Here is a 20,892-nt window from a genome sequence, read left to right as displayed (position 1 = left end):
TATCAGGTTAGAAATGTAGTCTCTGGAGAATAAATCAGTGACACATGATTGACATTTAGAAGCTCATACATCTTCCCTCCTCTGCTGAGCTGGTTATACCAGGAAAGAGGAACACTGGCACTCTCACTGCCTTGTGGTAGTCCATTGAAAACAGCAAACTTCCTGCCCAAAGAGGTAAATACTAAAGGCTTAGTTCACAGCCTTAGACACCTCAACTGAGATTAAGTATGATGAATGGCATTTAGACATCTTCAAGTACAGTAGCAGAATTTTTTCCTCTCCTAACCTCAAATAAGTATTTGTCATATAGATATTTCCTATTAAAAACAAAAAAAAATATGCTAGAAACCTCTTAAAATAAAAGAATAAACTGTTATTAAGTTGGTAATTTCATTTTAAGTGATCATGGATGCAGAGCAGCAAGAGTCAAAGTATACACCTTCATGAATCAACATGTGTCTGCAATGTCAGTTGTAAACAGCATGCAACTAAGCCATCATGAGACCTCCAATTTTGGTGGAAGAAAGAAAGGATTTTTTAAATGACAATCAATCTGATCAAATGGAAATAAAAAAATGTACTCCCATAAGTTAATTCAGAAATTTAGCATCAAACCCAACAGCTTCTACTTACAATGGGACTGCTGAAAGCCATGTGTCCTGAGTGGGGAATATCACCTGCTTCATCTTGCCTTTTGAATGCAGAGTAACTACCAGACAACTGTTTCAAAGACTTTCTGTTTAAAGGTTCACACACATCTCTGTCGTCGTGCCCCTGACATTTTGATGTAGGGGTTGAAGAGCCACACTGACAATCAGCTGAATCCTCATCCTCTGAATCCATCTCTTGATAGGCTTCCAACCTCTTTGCTAAGAAAAGGGAAACAAAATTATTGTCCCATGAGCAAAAAGAAACATGTTCAAAATACCACCTAAAGTAAGGAATTAGCTATATAGTTAAGAATAATCCACCATTTATGAAAAATTAAACCTGCAACCAGCCACCACACTGTCTTCCCATTTGAGCAGCATTCTACTGGATTGAACCCAGAAGAGGGAACAAGAATGATCAGAGCTCAACATAACATGAGCCACATGGATACAATAAAATAAGCTGGAGTTACACAGCCTCCAGAAGGGCACATTGATGGGAATCAAATGCGTGTTCAAGTGAAAGAAAATTGCACAGAGATAGGAAATAGCCTGTTTTCTGTGCACACTGTGGCTACCAGAAGACACAATGGCTCCATATTGTGGCAAGATGGACTCAGGCCAGGTATTAACAAAAACTTGTCAGAGACGATGAGACATATTAGAATGTAATGCCTGAGAAAGCAGTGAATAGGACTTTACTGGAGGTCTTGAAGACATAAAACAAAGAATTGCATAAAGAATAATAGCAACAATTCTGCTTTAGGCCAGAAAAATGGGACCAGACTTCCTGATGAGTTTTCTAGCCATTATGTTATGATGGATAAGGATTATATGTCAGGGGTTTGATAAATACAGCTGCTAGCAGGAACTCATTTAAACTGTGTTTATTGTCTCAGTATTAGACACCCCCTTTCAAAAAAGATACACATTTTCTGAGCTTTTAATTGAAAAGCAAATTTCAATAAACAAACTTCGTCTGGGCATCTGTAACACCTTTGTGCCAGAGGTGTAAATGCAATTATGTTCCTCTCCACAAATCAATGGTGTAAAGAACCTCTGTAGCAAATAGAAAGACTCTTATGCTATGATGTGTTTGAACACATCCAAGAACATATCCAAGTGTTTGCACTGGAGTTCTGAGAGTGACCACATGGCAGAAGTTGAAATCTCTGGAAGGCACTGTAACTATGTACACTAATCAGCTTTCAAATTTTACCTCTCGCTGTGAAAACAGCATTCCATCAGCATACATTAGCACTTCAGTGCCTAAAATCCAGACAACAAGGAAAAACTGTGCTGAGAGCTATGTGTTGCCTATTTATTTCATTAAAGTCTGCATACAAACAATGGCATCCTAGCAAAAAACCAACATTAGCATACATTGCAGACATGTCCAGCAACACCACTAATTCCCTATTTCTTTAATTCAGGTGGTACCAACTGTACAGGAAAGAACTGAAAAGCTAGTTATCATTCTGCTTTATGCAAACAGAAAACCTACCCACTGGTCAGTCCCCAAATCCCCAGCTCTAAATGAGATGGAAATAGGTTTATTATGTCATTTCAGAGTCCTGTATTTTCTACTGTCTTCTCTTTCTGCAACACAAATGAAAGAATCCTGTCCCCCATCCTGTTGTTCTGATGAGTCCAAGGAAACAGAGGGACCAGAGCTTATACCTCCTTGGCAGGTCATCTTCCTGATAACAACATAAAACTAGTAATATAGCTCTTTTAAAAAACAGGTAAATGAGAACATAACAGACCATGGCTCTCCACAACTACCAAATACAAAATCCCACATGAGGCATTGATACTTTTCCCCAGAAAGCAGCACCAATGACTTAGTATGTGTTTGTAGAGGCAGGTTTGGACAACACATGCCCATTCTGCTTTGCTTCCAGGCTGTTGAGAAGCTGCATGCTTTGTCTGAAGTAACATGTGGCATCTCTTACAACACCACACTGCCGTACTGCCATGGTCCAAGATGCACACGTCACTTTAGACAGAACACTGCCTGGGGACATCCCTATGGAGGAATCTACTGAATCACAGGCATCCCTTTACCCTGGGAAATACAGATATAAACACAGAAATATATGATCAGATTGGGCAGCTTCTATGCAGAAGACTGCACTGTGTTGCACTGCCACTCCTAACATAGGTAGCAGGAGCCTTGCAAACAGCAGCTCTACACATCTAAACAAATATAAACCAGGGCTAAAAAACCAGGACCTTCAATGTTTTTCAAACATTTTCAGGGTTCATATAATTTCTAATTTGTTAGGAAGAAATGCATGTTTACTCTCCAAGAAAAAGACAGGGCAAAGGAGGAAGTAATCATGTACATAATTATTACACTAATAATTTTGGAAGATAACCTTGTGTGAACTAGTAGCAGAAGCATGTGGAGGCATACTTCCCCTGCCACACTGAGACCTGAATCAGCCACAGCTGCATCACTCACACTACTCTTTGGTTTCTTTTCCGGAAGTTTTCCTTGCTTTAGGAAACGCTCTGAAAATATAATGTGCTTTTTATATAAGTTGTTCATTCATCAAGTTCAAAACTTAAACATTTTTTTCTCACTTGGCTGTTGTTATCCTTCCCAGTACAATTATACAAAGCCAAAGAAGCATCTGGGAACCCTCACCATAACACTTCCAAAACATGTGCAGAAACAGTTTTAAGACTTGTCTGCAAAATCTGGTCCTGTGACACAACAAAAGAAGGGCCGAACTGATTCTTTGCTGTGGCCAGCAGAGTGTGCCTTTTGCTTGTAGTTGTGAGCAGTTTTATCTGGCAGCAAATCCATCAAAACCACAGAGAGGGTATAATACACAGCTGTGCCTCACGTCCACCCACCACAAGCACCTCACCTTTTGATCTCATATGGAATATTTGCATTGTCCACCAACAAAAGAACAAATGTCTCCAGGCACTAGTACATACACATGGTAACTCTATTGAATACTTTGTGGTTTTATGTAATTAATAAAATGGCAAACATGTCACTCTGCCCAATTTTCTCATGTGTCTGGAGATGTATCTTCTCCCAACTCAGAGAAGACTTGAAGTTGGCTCTCATGAAATACATATTGAAAGATCCTACACTTTTAGATAATAAGATTAATTAACTATTCATTAGCACTGCTTTTTAACCTTTTGGTTAATAACAAGCAGCTGTGTAAGATCTAAGTAAGAACAGAAATGTCATTTTCAATGAAGGTACTTACCTTTGCAGCACTAACACACATCTGATTGACTTGTACCTTAAAATTACAGTTATATAATGTATTCATGCTGTTAAGCACATATTTAATTTGGGTTACTATATCCTCAAGAGCAGAACTATGTCTAAGTGGAGTCTTAACATATACTACATAAAGGTGATACACCGGGACAGTCCACAGAACATTTAAATCTTAAAATGCTATGTTAGCATTGATACCCTATTTGGAGAAAAAAACAGAGAGTAGGTGGAGGTCCAGTATTCTGAGTTCTGAATATTCTACAGAGATTAAAAAAAAAACAGAGTAGGCATAACTTCTTCCATAAAGAGTAACAAACATTTAGTTCATGGTATCAAATATAATGGAAAAATGATCCGGGTGAACAAAGGTTTAGTGTCTTACCATTTTCCTCATGGCAATACTCCTGTCCTGCAATGCTGCATCTCCGAAAAACCATCTTATTTTCAGTGAGGGTTCCGGTCTTGTCAGAGAAAATATACTGAATCTGGCCAAGGTCTTCAGCAATATTTAGTGCTCGACACTGAATAGTTGAGTCTGTTTTCTCATGGTAAAAATCAATGTCATTCTGTATTAAATAAATTTGTCCCAATCTGACAATTTCAATTGAAACATAGAGAGAAATAGGGATCAAGACCTACCAAAATAAAACATAGGGATTAAATTAAAAAAAAAAAAGTCTTTGGCCAGTTACAAACACAAAGTATCTCTACTGAAGCTGAAAAGTTACTTCAAGGGTACAAATGAGATCAGAATATGACCCATATTCAAAGCAGACCACTTACCTGCAATAGAATTATCATTGTCCAGAACATATAGAATCCTGCTAATGCTGGAGGACTCAATTTCCCATCTGGACCAGGGATGTTAAAAAAAGGTATTTCCGAATACCTACTTAACCAAATTCCATGACCTTGAAAACAAGAACAAGATAAAGTCAATCAGTTTTATGTAAAGTGTATCATAGCTCAGGGTTATTGTGACAGCTGTTATACTCTGCATTTCCTTCTAAGCTTTTAAATTACAATTTCATCTCTTGGGCTTTTTTCCCAACAGGAGTCCCAAGTATCAATACATACATGAATAAACATCTACATGCATTCTATCAACAGCATCTACATAGCATATCTCAGAAGCAAAAAATATTAACTACACTTCATGAACAGTTTTTTTTTTCCCCTCCAAAAAAACCCCTCAGTCAATTAATTTTGCTATCCTTGCTTGTCCAGGTTTTAGTCTACTAGTGAACATTATGTCATCATTTTAAGTGTAATCTGAAGAAGTTTTATTAAACATATTTTTAACATATTTTAAACACCTTTATGATCTGTCAGAAAAGTTTTTCTGTTTAGATTTACTCAAGCTAATAACTTAATCAACCCCTAAAATATCAAGTCAGTCACACTAGGTCTCTCACCTCAATGTGTACATGAAACTCATGTTACCTTAAAAATCGTAAGAGAAAGTAGGAGTTTTGCAGAACAGTTAGTGAGAAAAAAGTTAAATCAAATGGAGAAACAGGCTCCTGACCCGAAAACTCACATCAGGAACATGCTTTTTAATCACACTCCAGGTGAAATATGACAACATGAACTTAAACCTCACAGCACTCTTAACTTTCAGTGTATTACACATGGATGTAGACTGACAAAATCAATCAGCCCCAAAAGAAAACACTAATCATTGGAGGCTGAGAGAGGAAAATAGTAGGGCAATTCTCACTTACCTATTGCACCAGTTAAACACATCAAAATTAGAAGCAGAACACACCAAAGGATATCAGTGTTTACTTTTCTTTCCAATTTACTGCGCTTGTAATGAGGGCCGCTGTTATTCAGCATAGCTTTGGTTTCATGACCTGCAACCAAAAAGGAAGTTGAAATTCTCTAATAACAGGTAGCACAACTGCAAGCACTTTATATTTCTAAGGCTTTGGGAAGCAGGAATATTACTATTGACTAATATTTGAACAGTCATTATAAATACGAGCAAATTAGGTTCTCCTACAATACATGAATTCAGTCCTAAAGAAAAGTGAACAGGTTAAATCAAAATCTGTCATGTATACTTTTATTACCTTACATTAAATGTCATTAATATTCTTTCCTATAGAAACAACATAAATCTTGACCCTTCCATATTATTTCTAACATTTTTCTATAAAATCCTACACCTGTGTTACAATTATCTGGCTGAATACATCATATTGATTAGTGTAAAAAATATGTCCTTTCTACAAATTGTAGAGCAGAATTAGAACAGCACTAGCTTCAGGTTTGGTTAAGAAAAAAAGCAAGTCATGCATTTCCATGTTCATTTCAAAATCTCAGTTTACCATTGCAACTAACAAGTTGAGGACCAGGACCTGCCCACACACAACAGATCCACCCTTCCAGGAATCAGTTTTTTACTGTTAAAACAGAAACAAACTAAAGCCAGATAAACATTCATAACATTTCTAGCTATGGCTGGATTCAAGCTTTTACTTTCCCAATTCCCCTTTGTTCAATACTGTTTCTTAGGCCACACAACTATCTTGTTGGCAAGGCAGTCTGTGAAAGCCAGGGCAGTTCACTAACCTGCATATACCACTATGCCTACCACAGCTTCTGTGTTTCTCACTGTGCATCCTCGGAGCAGTAAGTTTTCCTTGCTGAGACCAACTCGATCCATATTTGAATGCTCACTACAAAAAAAAGCACATCGTGTCAGCTGTAGACTCCAACAATTAGCAATCAGGCTTTGCAAAAAAACATTAGGAACAGATTTCCCAAAGAAGCTGCAAGTCACTGACTGACATCCTGACATTCCTGACTGGACTTTTCAAATGAATGGAGTAACGTGAAAGCAGATCACCCTTGAAAATCTGAGCATGTAGGCACTGCATTACAATTTTATTTTCATTTAAAAGCCTAGCATTTGCCATCTGGCATATGAGAAGTAGGGAACACTACTGAAAAGAGATCCAAGACAAAAACTGGAAATCTGAAACCCTATCCTATTCGGATTATCAGCATCAGAAATTATTTGAAAAAAATATAAAATCTCATCCTAAATATACTGTGAGCACCATCACTCCTGTGGTATACTTTCAGTGCAGATAGGCCCACTCTTTGTCAAGGTGCTTCCCCAGACACTATGATTTATATGTATTTCTTTTTGTTCTCAAATATCTAATGTGTCAGCATGCAAAGGGAAGAATACAGACATTCTAACTCCCAAACCTCAAAAGAGGTTACCCCATAAAACAGTGTTTTATTTTTCCTATTATCTATAGAAAGCCATAAACCTCTAAGAATCACAGAATCATGGAATGGCTGGGGTTGGAAGGGACCTTAAAGATCATCTAGTCTCTTAAAGTCCCTTCCAACCTTAATCATGAAGAAAATCCCTAACAAATCCCAGTCTGAAAACATAAACCTAGCCTGAAGAAGACACAAATAGGCACACTGGTCAAAAGGACTTTGATCACCTGACTGAAGGTGACACAACGCAAATCAGAGTAGGAAAGGAAGCCAGTCCTTCTGGCAATTCTAAGCAATGTAGCTTACCCAGTCAGGCCATGGTCTGGACAAAATACTGTAGATATCATATGTTATGAAGAGCAGATTTAAAACAGCTATTTCAAGTATGAAATACACAATTTCAAAGCAGCCTGAACTAAGATGCTGAAAATATTTAATACAAAATAAAAAGCATCAGTACCTGCTCTGCTACTCAGAAGACCCTTCTGGAGCTCTGTCTATTGTGTTGCACTCAGAAATGCAGTGGTGCAAACTGACCTCCATCCATATTGTTATTTCTTAAAGCAAACATTACAAGATCTCTGAAAATTAGTAAGAATGCCATAACAAATGACAATAGTTTAAAGAGCCACCAAGCCTACTTACACAAAGCCTCGGAAACAACTGAGGTCATTGTTAGGACTTTCACACTCTATTCTACTGGAAAATTCTTCTGGATCAATTTCAGAGACCTAAAGCCACAGAAAGGAAAAAACCCAGAGAACTCAGAATGTGACAGAACTTAAAAACATCATAAATTCAGAGGTTCAGATACTACTATCTAACAATTTAGCCTCTAAACTGTAGGTTGCTGGTGGTGTTGATGGCCTCCTACCCAGTACAAATCAGACTTACACACCACAGGACTTCCTTGTAAATATTAAACACTGTCAAATATCACTTGAATTGCTGATATTTTGAGAACACTGGAGAGAAAAAAAGTGGGTAGAAAGATGAGGAGGAAGAAAAAAAACGCAAAAGCAGTAAGAACATCTGAAAGGCAGAGATTTCCCACAGATTTTTTAAATTATAGGGAAAAAAAAAAAGAAGATACACTCTCTTCTCTGCAAGCAGAATTTCTTGCAAACAGACTTTTTTTCCAATACCATGACCAAGATGGTTTCCATGCTAACACAAAGAAAACATGTAGAACTTTGCAATGATGTTTGAGACTTACAAGCACCAAAGAAAGGGCTGTTATGAAAGACCAGAAGTACATGTTGCAAACAAAGAGCAAGTGAGCTCTTCAGTGAAAAGTCAAGTGAAACCAATCTCCTGTATTAATAAGAATGAAACATGGCAAGAAGTAAGAGAAAAGCCAAAAGGCCTTATCCTTGGAATTACCTGCCATTGCAATTTAATTTCAATTAATGGCATATGAGTATGCTTCTAGTCTCTAGTATAACACAGGCTTACCTCTGGATAATTGAGTCATTTCCAAGCTGAGTACCTGCCACTAACTGTTTGGAAAGCAATTTGTTCTATTCTTTAAAAAAACCCAAATGACCAATTTAAGGTTTCAAACTCCCAAGCATAATTCTCTAATTCACATGTTACTAAATATATCTTAGACATAATTACAGGTCTCTGAGAAAGCTGTACTCCATCAACAGGATGACTTCACACTGGTGGAATAACAATGGTGAGCTTAAAACACAATCCTGTAAGTAGAATTTGAAACTTGGAAGACCTCATAATGTTCACAAGTACTTTATTAGCTTCATTAAAATACTTTTTTTGCTATGTTTTGCTGTACTCATGGGTTGCACTGTATTAACCCAAAGCCAATATGAACACAGCCTTTGACACACAGATCATTCAGTCTCTTTGCAAATTTAGTTAACTGTGAAAAACTCTCTACACCGACCTGTCTCATGTTGATTTGCACAGGAGGTAAAACATTTTTGTAAAATGTTAAGACAGAATACTTGATTGATGCTTTTCAACAATTTTGTACTGTACAATGATTACCCAAATAAGAACTACTCTCAAAGTGAAATAGCTAGAGCAGTCAATTCTTTTCTTCTACTGTCTGGAAACATCTGAATATATATTGGTTGTGGAGCTTCTTGTAATATACCTTGAAACAGAAAGCACTGAAACTCTGGGTGTAATCTATAGTGGACACAGCTGTCTATAATCTGCTAGCATAAAAGAGAGGTTTACAAAATCTATGTCCAAAAGCAGGTATCTTGATATGGACACTCAGATCTTCCTGGACTATACAGTTATTTTGTATATTTTTCTCATTATAATTGTAATTTTGGCAAAGCAAATACCGAGAGTAGAAGCCTTTGTATTGTTATTTCTTGAGAAGTTTTCCTATGTTTCCTGGCAGAAAAGAGAAGATTTAAATTTTGGCAGAATTAGAATTACTTGGATTTTGTGTAAAGGTCCTGAAAGAAGGGAGACAATAAACATGAAAACTGAGTAAGGGAGCTGGGAATGATAGGCCCTGCATAGACACTCACTGAAATGGGGAGATGCAGATTTCCAAGGCCAAGCCCACTTGCTTTGGCTGTGCTGTGCTCCTGACACATACACCATTTGATAACAGCATGGGAATGGAGTGGGTGTATGGCTAAGGTAGAAGAGGAGAGCTAGGAATGCCTTTGATCAGCTTGGCCTAGGCTTCCTGGAAGAAAAGAACAGCACTTTTTACTAGCTTTGAGGATGCTGCAGCCAGGAATAGATACAGTCACTGACCATGCAGGCTGAGAAGGAACCAACTGGTGCAGTTCCTTGCTATCTCTCATAATCTAATAGGAAGTAGTCACTATTCACAGTGTTTAGTGCTAATGGCATATTAGCTTCTTCACCCCCATGAACCTGTGAATGGTTCAGCTTCATATGAGGGGTAGAAGGAAACAGAGATTAAACTCTTCATAAGAGGAAGCAACATTTGAGTATCTTGAAAGCAGAAGAGCAATGTTGGTTTGTTCTCAAAATAGCCCATCATCCTCAGGTCCTCATCTGCTTCATGTATTTCTCTTTGAATCCCAAGATGGTTACAGACACTGTGTTCTGTTTCATTACCTACTGCTATTTAAGAAGCCTCAAGCTACTTTCCCAATTTCTTTCCTGTTGTCATTTAAACATTGAAAAAATAATAATATAAAATCTCTATGATAGTTTCATCTCCTGTCTCTTGCTTTCATTTTGCCTTGCCTTCTCTTAAAGGAATCCCACATGCATTAACAGGTGCCCCAGTGATAGTCATTTTCATTGTGTTTCTACTTGCTCAGTCAAAAAGAAGCAAGACATAACAACCTTGGAAACAGATTAAGACTCTGCAGCTCTTGTCTTCATATGTTCTTTAATTTGGTGTTGTTTATTCTTTTTCTTCTGAGGTTAAGAAGTGGGAGAGGTCAGGCAGTCAACATCTTACATGACATTGCCAGTTTTACTCAGCCTGAGTTTATAAGGACAAATTTCAGGCTGGAGCTCAGCTGGAGGTGGACTCAAGGTCTGTGAAACAGACCATGGCTGCACACTCAGAAACCAAGCAATCATGACAAGATTCTACAATAACTGTAATTTTTTTTCCTATTTGATGACAAAAATGAATTAAAGTCTTGAATTCCTAAAATTTTGGTACAAGCTCTCAGAAAATAAAGAAATCAGTCTCCTTCTTGAGTGGGATTCAAATTAGACCTTGGAAGCAGGACCTGGTATGGGAACTGGACAACCTCAGTATGCTGTAAGCCTCAAGAACCATTGGAATTTTGCTTTTGTGTAATAATATGTATGTACAAAAGGATCAAACAGTCCTTCCTGCCTTGCTGTTTTAAGATTAAATCAAGAAATAAAAATAAAACAGAAGTAAAAAATAAAGTAAGCATGTGACTGCTAAGGGATAAGAAACAGCTTTGTTTATGGATAGCACATCACACCTTTGGTATTATCAAACCCACTAAGTAATGGCACTTACAGACAACTTCTTCTTATTTCCTCACCACTGCTGTAAATTCAGAGGCAGTTCAGGTAAGTTTATCTCCAAAGGACTAAACAGTCTGTTGTTATGGGCAGCACTGAAGCTCCCTGCTGCTGTTTTAAGCATGGTGTTTCAGCAGCAGAACTGATGATTGCAGAAATGTCAAGATTCTTCAGTCTTTTAATATTGCCTTTTTTGTGCCAGCCTCAGCATTTTGGCTGCAAGGTAGAATATTAAAGTATTGTATGGGAGTAACAGTGTTTGAAATGTAAAGAAAGAGTGAGAAAGATAATATCTACTCTTCTCTCTGGATCTTTATATAGCACTGAAGTACCTTCCAATTTTCATCCATGACATATTATGCTCCACAAGTAACTACTTGAGCCTTACCTGAATTATTAATTTTGCTGCTTTTTAATTCATTGAAATAGATCTGTCTTTCTCTGCAAAGATCTGCTTCAAAACCACTCAAGCACCAAATTAGAACTGTGTTGCCTAGTACCTTGATTTTCAGATGGGGATTGCTGAACTACAATGAATTAGGCAGTCTAGAGGGCTGAGCTGTTTGGGTTTTTTTAGTTCACCACCTGTCACATCAGCTTTCTTACACCACTAGAAAAGCACAATTCTCACCTGCTCTGAATATCCTCTCACTACCTGTCTCTGCTTTAGATTGGTTTCTCCATCAAGGCCTGCAGTTTCAATGTAACAGATCCCATCTGGGTCACTCGAATATAACAGCACCATGTCAGCAGGAATGATTTCATTACGGGAAACCCGGACAAAGTCCCCAACGTTGACATTTTTCCAGCACTCATCTACATATTTCTTCTCTTTCCTGGAATACATAGAAGAACAGTGATTTTTGACAAGCTGAAACTGAGAAAAACCCACAGGTGCTATTTGTGACAGCTACTACAACACATCAGAAGTGACATTTTCCAAAATACTTTTTTTCCCACATGGAAACAGAGCATGCAAGAAAGGAAAAAAGCCCCAAACATTCACTATACTTCCTTTATTTTTGTTATCTTTATTTTACATCTTGGAATATCCTTTTATGACAGGTATAAAAGAAAAATAATTATGTGGGCAGCACTGATATATATTTAGAGAAGTTTTTGATGGTTAATTTAGTGTATGACCAGTTTCCATTCCTGTCTTTTTATTACCCAAGATAATAACTGCTTAGCAGACTCACCACTAGCAGACTGACTTGCACCCACAGTGTGCAATATTGCAGTGCTGCACGGGGGAACACAGATGCTAACACGCGTATCAAACTGTGATGCACTCAGGAAGAAAACTATCTGGTTCTGTTTGGGGAAATTGTATCACACTATGAGTACAACATGGTGCCATTAACAAGCCATAAACTAGCAGCCTTTCCATTTCCATGAAACCATTTTAGAGGAATTAAAGATACACCTTTCAAAACAAATACTGTGTACAACAATGCTTAACTAGTCAAAGTACCTTGCTTAATATAGTACAAACATATGCACAAACTCATTTGCCTCAAAGCAAAAACTGTTTTGCAAATTTTACAGTAATTTGATAACCATTCAACAAAGCTGGTGATCGAGTCTCAAGTAGTCCCTGAGTGAACTGATCTAAACAGTCCTGCTTTGAGCAGGGGTTTAAGTCTAAATGACTTTCAGAGACCTTTTCCAAATTACATTATCTTATGCTTCTATAAGTATTCAGAGGGTAATCAAAAAAGTTATCAGCAACTTTTTCACAATAGCCATAATCAATAACAATAAACCACAAAGACTCTTGTCTCTTACCTGCTGTATACTTTGGTTACTAAGTTGTTTATCTGTTTATCCATTCTGTACCTTGAGTAATCTTCCAGACCATCCTTAACTGCAATAATTGTCAGAACCCCTATCAGAGGTAGCATTGTAATTTCTTTTTGGAAAGCTTCAACCACAGGAACCCAATTTAGGACAACTAGAAATAGGAAATACAAATTGGCAACTCTGAAACAAAGAGAAAACAGAGGATTTAGCTGTGATAGCAGATAATGCTATGCTAATGCTAGCAGACTTATTTCCCCACTCCATGCTATATAGACATTTAACTTATCAGTGATTTATCTTTTCTTTACCTGCAGTTTAAGGAACAACTATCCAGAATTCTGTTTTCACTCTCCAGTCAATAGATTACTTAGCAACACAGTTGCTTAACATACATGATCAGGTAATGCAGAAACCAAGAACTCTCCTGTATTTCCAAAACTGTCCTCCAGACACATGTTTTCCAGAGTGAGGCACTGGTGAATTTGCACTCTCAAATTTCCATGTCCTTTAAACATAATCTTATAATTTCTTAGGGAAGATAACATGTTTTAAAAAGGAAGCCATCCTACAACCTCCCTGCGTAGCTTTACAGATCAGCAGTTCTCCAAGCAGAAAGAAGATGAAAACAATTGGAAAGAGAGAAAGAAATGAGGGAAGGGGGAAGAAACATTTGCAGGAAATAAGCTGAAAATCCTACTGGTGATTGGTGTGTGGCAGTGCTCCAAGAGCAAGGAATAGTTCAATAGTCCAAAGAACAGAATAAGTGGACAGTACATAAGCTAAGGAGAAAATTATTAGCTCGACAGTGATGCTCAAGAAGTTTTGACCATATAACATGCATATTTTCAAAAGTCACAGATCAGTGGGAGGAATAATTTTTTTAATATATAGTAACACACACAAATATTTAGATAGAAGGATTCACCTTCAGAAGAATTATCACAATCAAAAAGGAGTTCCTTACCTGTGAAATTGTTCATATAAATTCCGTGGTAAAAAATTCAATAAAGTATACCTAGTAGTCCGTATTTTGTTGTTCATGTACAGTTTTGATACTTTTTCATACTCTTCTTTAAAGTGTCCCAAACAGGGTATCACTATCCTGTGTTTGCCAGTAGTTTTTGGTGGATGATAGCACTTGCTACTTGAATTGTTGCTGCTGCATTCTCTGCTCTCTGTTGATGTCAGTCGCTGCCAGCGGTACCGGGCCCAGCGGATGGGATCTGCCATTGCACCTGAAACACTTTAGAGTCCAAGGAGTGTCATCTCTCCACAAAGGTTTGAAAACACAGCAAGTTACACAGCAATTCTGTAAAGGCTTTTCAACAAAAAGGCAAGGTACAGTTTTGAATAAGCCTAGGGGAAAAAGCAATTTTCATAATGAACCCAATCCAGACTGTTAATACGTTATGTAAGGTCAGGTACTTCTGCTTCAAAGATTGAATTTATCTGAATTTAAACAAATCTTTCAGGATCCTGTAATTTGACTACTGTGTTTAAAACAGTATTTCTCTAAGAGCAGTCCACCCACCAGTTTCTCATGCTGTAGCATGGTGCAGAAAGGCACACAAGTTGCTAATTCTGCAGAGAACATCATTTTGAAAGGAATCCTCATCTCAGACACTGTAGTCATGCTGATGGTTAACAAACCTTCTTAAAGTCAGAAGTCAAAAATCTAGCAATATGTACAAACAGATCTTATCCAATGAGAGGCCTTCCCAAACATATATTTGCTTTAACTAAAAATATGCTGGATTATCAGGGAGAGCTTTGCTATGATTTCTTCTGTTAAATTACCAAGCTTTCATCTTTAGCATGAATCATACAGGGTGTGTCAATTAGCCACACTTTAGCCCAATAATCTGACATATCTCTACACACTGTTACAATGTACAGTGACCTAGTAGCAAACTTAAGTAAATAAATGCCAGGAAACTTCACGCAATGCCACCAGCCAGATATTTGAGAACAGGTTACATTTGTAGTGAAAATCATGTTTGTTTTCATAAGACCAGGCAAACAAACATCTGATACTGATGAAGAAAGAAGGAACACTTTCTCAGTCTCCCAGGTCTAATAGGAATGCAAAAGCTTTAAATAGGAGATCCTGTTCAGTGAAAATTATATAGGCCAAATAACCTACACAGCTAAAATATACCTCACAAATTTCAAAACCTTCTAAATTCTTTTTTGTATACATAGTCTTTTATCTTTTCTAGATTTGACACCCACTGACCACTATTTATAAAAAAACAAAGCAGTTGGGGAAAGCAGGGAGGAAGAGCACTGGACATTTTAACATGACAACATGTTAAGATGGAATTCTTCACCACTGGATGACAAGCTAATAGTTTTAACTGCATATGCAGAGTTACTGAAGAACAGTCACCCCTCACCACACACATATCCTCTCTGACTCTAAAACCTCTGCCCCACCCTTCCTCAGAGAAGCAGAACTTAAAAAGGAACAGAAAATATCAGATTCAGTTCTGTACACTGCATATTTTGTCAGTATCTCCAGTATTCTAATGTAACTACTTGAACAAAACTGAAGATTGTAGGGATGAGAAATAACTAACACAAATCTACCACACTGGAAAAACTGCATGAAAAATAACAAGCAATCCTTAAGATCAGAGAGGTGAATCAGAAAATTAAATGACATCTTGGGAAAAACTATCTGGATCTCATACTCTGCCATAATGCCCTTTAACTCACCTGGGATTTGACTGAGCTACTATTTTGCAAATGATTTTTTTTTCAAATCATTTGCAACACTATTTTAAAATAGCATTTTTGAGGTTTCAAACTTCAGAAATCTCTTTTGCATTTCTTAACTCTTTTGAGTAATTTTCTTCTTCTTCATTACATTTGGTTCATAAAGTTACTTGTTTTCTTGCCTTTTTTCTACACCAGTTCCCTCACGTGCTCTGATTCTTTCCTCTTCTTATAAAGCACTTTGAGATATGAAAAACTGGAGGGTCTAGATATGGTTAACAGGAAATAGGTTGCTGTCATTCATACCTTTGTTAAAGCAAGGCACAACAGCATCATTTTTACCATTGGACAGATCAACACTATACACACTTCCATGTTTCACCATCCTATATTGCAATAAAAACAGGCTTTAAGAACTCTCTGCTAGTGGTAATCTGAGAAAATCTCTACTTTTAAATGGTCTGTACCATGGAAGAAGGGACTTGCATTCTCTTGTATGTGTATTTCATGTCCATAAGTTGTTTTCTTTTCCCATCACTTCCCTTCCACTGTCTCTTGTAAATTCTGTCAGCTTCCAATTCTGTGAAGTATCATCTGCATATCTGCATGCAAGCCTTTGCTCCTAGCTCTCCTGGTGGGGGATGGAGCTGACACTAAAAATTCCATAGTTCCAGTTATATTATTGGTAGCCTTTGCCAAATCACTTAGCAGTCACTGATCTCTCTCATAGCAGACAATTTCCTAAGATCATCAGCAAAACAGATGTGTAGATAATTTATCCTGTGTTTAACCTGCTCTGGAACTGCACCTTACCATTATTCTGTGGCCACTTGCTCACATGTCAGGTGAAGTGCCTTACCACTTACCCTGGCTTCTCCTAACCACTTCCTGCCTTCTGACAACATCCTTTTCTTTTGCTGTGATCCCAAAACAATTAGTCCTCATTTTTCTTTCAGAAAATTCTTTGTTAAATGCACTTGGCAAGTGACATATTTGACAAGAATGTTCCCCAGACCTTTGACACATGCATGCTTATGGTGTGTGTCTCTATCCTGTTCCTTCTCAGGCCTTCCTCTGGGCTAGTTTCCAGTAGGAAGTAATAAATCAATTCTTGGCAAACAGAAATGCAACAAAAACAATTATCTTACCTGAAAAATTTCTACAGCACCTAAATGGGAAGCAACTCAGACAATGAATCTCCCCAACAACATCCCTTTTTCTTCTCTCCTCGCATGAATATATCAGGATGTTCTCCAGGTTCTGGATGATCATGGAGTTTAAAAAATGGTATCCTAGATGAAGGTCACACTACACAATGCCCTGGAAGAGTGGATTATCCCCACTCCACACAACAGCCCAATTTAAACCTCTTAGCAAGTGTTACTGCACAGGTTCACTGGCACTTTTGTAACTGCACTGACAGAACTATGCAGGCCAAATGTTAAAAACTCCTTTAAAACTCAGAAGCGAGCAGAAAATTAAGAAGCTTCAAGAAACCAGGGTCTGAAGATTAATTTACACTCTGAGTAACAAATACTTCTTTTCTCCTGAGGTTTGCTACTTTCTCTGTAACATGCAATTTTACAAATTTGTCACATGTTTGCAAGCCAATATGAAATCTGCCGAGACATTCTAATATATCAAATAAGAGACTGGATAAGAGACTTTTGCTGTTAGTTTATGGGACAAACAGCAGGAATCAAAACTTCAATTTGAGAAAACGATGTGGTTATTTGCAACCATATATTCTGAGATATATTTATAAAAGAGATGTAAGAATTCTTGAATTAAGAGGGGAAGGCAGATGCTAGTATGAAAAATCAATTGCTGTGGCACTATTTCACCATGCACTCCTACCTACAAAGTCTAATTTAGCATGGGCAACACTGAAAACTTGCAAGCCTTGAAAAGCCTTGGATCCTAGAAAAGAAATTTCTTGGTAACGAATACATTAAGCCAGCCATCAACAGCTCTTCACAAATGAAAAACAATCATCAGGATGCATTAAAACCCAAGGCCCTGACACAAGGATGGATGCAAGATAATTTAACAGTAAGCCATGCAGTAATACCGGTTAACATACTACAGTGTGGGAGCAGTATATAAAAGCAGAAAATATCCTTCATCTTGGGTAAAGTTATTTAGGATGCCAATCAGACCTTGTACCTACAGACACAACCAAACCATACACTAGCATATTTTAAGTTTAAATTTCAGATGAAATAGTTTCAAAATAAAACTGAAGACTGATGGAGAGTAGTCATCTGTGAAAATATTTTACATCCTTTTCTCCATCACAAAAGTTCTGCTTTATGCCCTACCTTCATGTGCCACACTGATCTCAAAACTGTAAACCAAAACCTTTCAGTTTAAGTCTTACTCTTTTATGACTGTCTTTCCTCACAGGTATATCTCTAGCTTTTAGTCACTACAGATGCTTTGCTATGTGTGCAATTCACACGAATTTCACAGTAAGACTAAGGTCTGGGCCATGTAAAAAATTTATACAGGTGTTCATGTAACACAGAAGAATGTGATTTTTTTTTTTTTTGTAGCTGTGTACACTTCCTATGCTACCATAAATACTTTTAAAGAGAAATTAATCCATTTTGGCACTATTGCTGGTTTTTAAAGGACCAAAACACTATTGTGTACATAAGGTCTAGCATACTTACTGAAATTTACACTGAAAGTACCTATTACAGCAAGAAACTGCACTTGAGTTCCTAAAATCCTACATAAGGTCTCTGATTAGTTTCTTCTATTTTTCTTGCTTCTACAACACCTCCATTATCAGCTGCTCAAAAGCTCTATAAATTGCCAAGGCATCCAACAAGGTTTTCAGGTCTAATGCTCTAGGTTTAGTGAATTTTCGACAAAACCAGCTCTTGTACAACCTCAGGAAGACAATCAGATTTGCCATAGAGCAATAAAACCTTCCTACAGCTTGGGGATATATTGACAGGAATAACCTGTGAATCCACTTTAACCACTAGAGACTTCCTGTAAGACTATAAAGCATGACTCTTGAGATGTTATTTCAAACCTGAAAACAAGAAGTAACCTACAGCAATTGAGAGCTCAACTGCAAAGGTGTATCTTTAAAGGTTTTATTAATAAAAATGAAGCCAGAATATATAAAAGCATAAAAACAAAATATGCAAGGAGTAACGAATGCTGAAATTCTGACTCTACTAATTCAAAAACTATCTATGATGCTAGAGAATCACTGTGGTAAGTAGCTGAACTGAGTTAAAAGTTAACACTGAAAAGAATTGTTCTCACTTCTACTTTCCATCCCGGCCTAGCCAACTCCTTGATAATGACTCTGATACTTACTGAACCTGGTTCGCACTGATGTGCAAGACCTTTTACTAACTCCAAGACAATAGCATCACTGGATTTCCCAATCCATCACTACAGCTGTGAAAGTACTCATGTTGGAACAAGCAAGGTGGGATAGGAATGTCTGATGAGAGAGAATCTTTGAGTACTCAGAGCACTTGGTCCCAATTTCAGTCTAGTTTCCAATAAAAACGTGTATTAGCTCTGGTTATTGCTATGAAATTCAGATAACCCAGGGCAGTGGCAATTAATAAAAGACTGTGATCCTCGCCTGTCAGTCCTACCTTTTGCTCCTGTAAACAGTAAGGGCCCACACATTAAGTATAAAAATTCAGTCTAAAACATTGGCTTCAGACCAGCTCTGGAGTCACACAGAAGAGATAAGTGAATTAAATTCCTCTCCAATCCTAGGTAAACCACTTAGCACCCTCTCTGCTGGAAACCACCACTAATGAAAATAGGAATAATGACAATTCTGTTAACTTTTGGTGATGATAGGAAGACAAATATGCTTTCAAAAAAGATGTTTCTCAACACTATGGTCATTGGTGAGATGTGAGCGCCCTGAAATTATTGCTCTGTAAGTACTAAAATAATTTTGATATTAGAAGTACATTTTTCTTCACTACCTGTATTGCTGATGCGAACTTGGATTATTCTTCCCCATCTTTGTGAATTCTTTTCATAATTAAGTCCAGCAATTACTGCTGTGATCCAATCCTGTGAGAGAACATGTGCACTCTGCACCCCTCTGTACTTTCCTGAAGTTTTAGGAATTTCCCTGCCACTTATATGGACTTAAGTCTAGTTCCCTGCCATGAATGTGTAAAGTAGCAAAAAAGCTGACACCTCAGTCACCACCACGAGCTTTGAAAACAAAGACTTTCGTTTCTGGAGTCAAAGTCGAGGAGATTAACATCGGCAGTGCCGGGGGGAAGGTGGGGGCGGAGGTCAGTCGTGGCCCAGAGGACATTTACAAACATAAACCCACAAATCGTCCTTTTCCCCCCGCCCTCGACAGTCCAGGCACCGCCGGGATTCGCAGGGGCCGTTCCGGTGCCGGCAGCGCTTCCCGGGCCAGGAGCGGCAAAGCGGCACCGGCGGGGGCACTGAAGGGATCTCCCTGCAGCGCTTCCCCCACCGCCTCTCGATCCCACCATCCCCGCACCCCACCCCGTGGGCGAGCTGCCCCCTGAAATCACTCCGCACTTACCGATGGAGCCGCGCACATCCCCGGGGAATGGCCGCGCTCCGCCCCGCTCCGCCCCGCCGGTGCTGCCCGGCCCCCGGCCGCCTCCGCCCCTCCCTGCCCACACCGCCCTTGGAACGCTCGTTCTTTCCCCATTTCCCCGCTCCGACCCTTCTCTCCGAGCAGTGGCTGAGGCGGGGCCCGACCCTCCCTAAAGCGGCTCCTCCGCACGCCCCCGGCCCTGCGTGAGGAGCTTTGCTCGCTGCCGTGGATCCGTGAGGCTCAGTTAGTTATTGTTTAAAGGTCTGCTTCTGTTTTGCCTTAAGGCCCCGGCAGATGGAGTTTGGGGTAGGAGGTAGGGCTGTCATAGAACTTGACACCCTTGACAGCTCGTAAGGAAAATTGATGTTCTTAATCTTTTACAGTCATTTACAACAGTGAAGGCAGCTTGGCCTGTCTAAACATCAAGTTTTCTTGTCACTGGGCTAATCAAGGTTAGCAAACACTTCCTCTTGTTTTCTAGGAAGTGAGCCTCTGGCTATTGTGAAACTGCCCAAATTGCCTTAAGAAAGCACTGCCCTTAGGAACCTCAGTGAGTTGTTTGTCAATAATCCTCGTGAAGTCCCACATTGTCCTTTTTGGTCTTACCGCCTTCCAGGGCACTCTTGAAAGCCGGCTCTTGCAATGAAACCACATGGCCTTTTACATGAAAGTGA

The 20,892-nt window shown here is 38.5% G+C and overlaps 1 protein-coding gene across 1 annotated transcript in view; it reads right to left on the bottom strand.

The window, feature by feature from the left end:
* ATP10D (ATPase phospholipid transporting 10D (putative)) overlaps window positions 1-20,264 on the bottom strand; it is a 36,620-nt gene extending 16,356 nt beyond the window's left edge. Inside the window, exons 1-10 of the mRNA XM_079305753.1 lie at window positions 20,201-20,264; window positions 13,889-14,167; window positions 12,910-13,104; window positions 11,753-11,957; window positions 7,792-7,877; window positions 6,481-6,587; window positions 5,628-5,759; window positions 4,687-4,814; window positions 4,286-4,538; window positions 634-869 (exon numbers count right to left, since the gene is read on the bottom strand). Of these exons, the coding sequence (XP_079161879.1) occupies window positions 634-869; window positions 4,286-4,538; window positions 4,687-4,814; window positions 5,628-5,759; window positions 6,481-6,587; window positions 7,792-7,877; window positions 11,753-11,957; window positions 12,910-13,104; window positions 13,889-14,154 (1,608 nt within the window). The 5' untranslated portion in view covers window positions 14,155-14,167; window positions 20,201-20,264. The remainder of the gene's footprint in view (window positions 1-633; window positions 870-4,285; window positions 4,539-4,686; window positions 4,815-5,627; window positions 5,760-6,480; window positions 6,588-7,791; window positions 7,878-11,752; window positions 11,958-12,909; window positions 13,105-13,888; window positions 14,168-20,200) is intronic.
* Between the last annotated feature and the right edge of the window lie 628 nt (window positions 20,265-20,892).

This window comes from Erithacus rubecula, assembly GCF_903797595.1.
Source record: "Erithacus rubecula genome assembly, chromosome: 5".
NCBI classification, from domain to species: domain Eukaryota; kingdom Metazoa; phylum Chordata; class Aves; order Passeriformes; family Muscicapidae; genus Erithacus; species Erithacus rubecula.
Note: the sequence above shows the minus strand (reverse complement) of the source record. Positions and strands in the feature narration are given on the sequence as shown.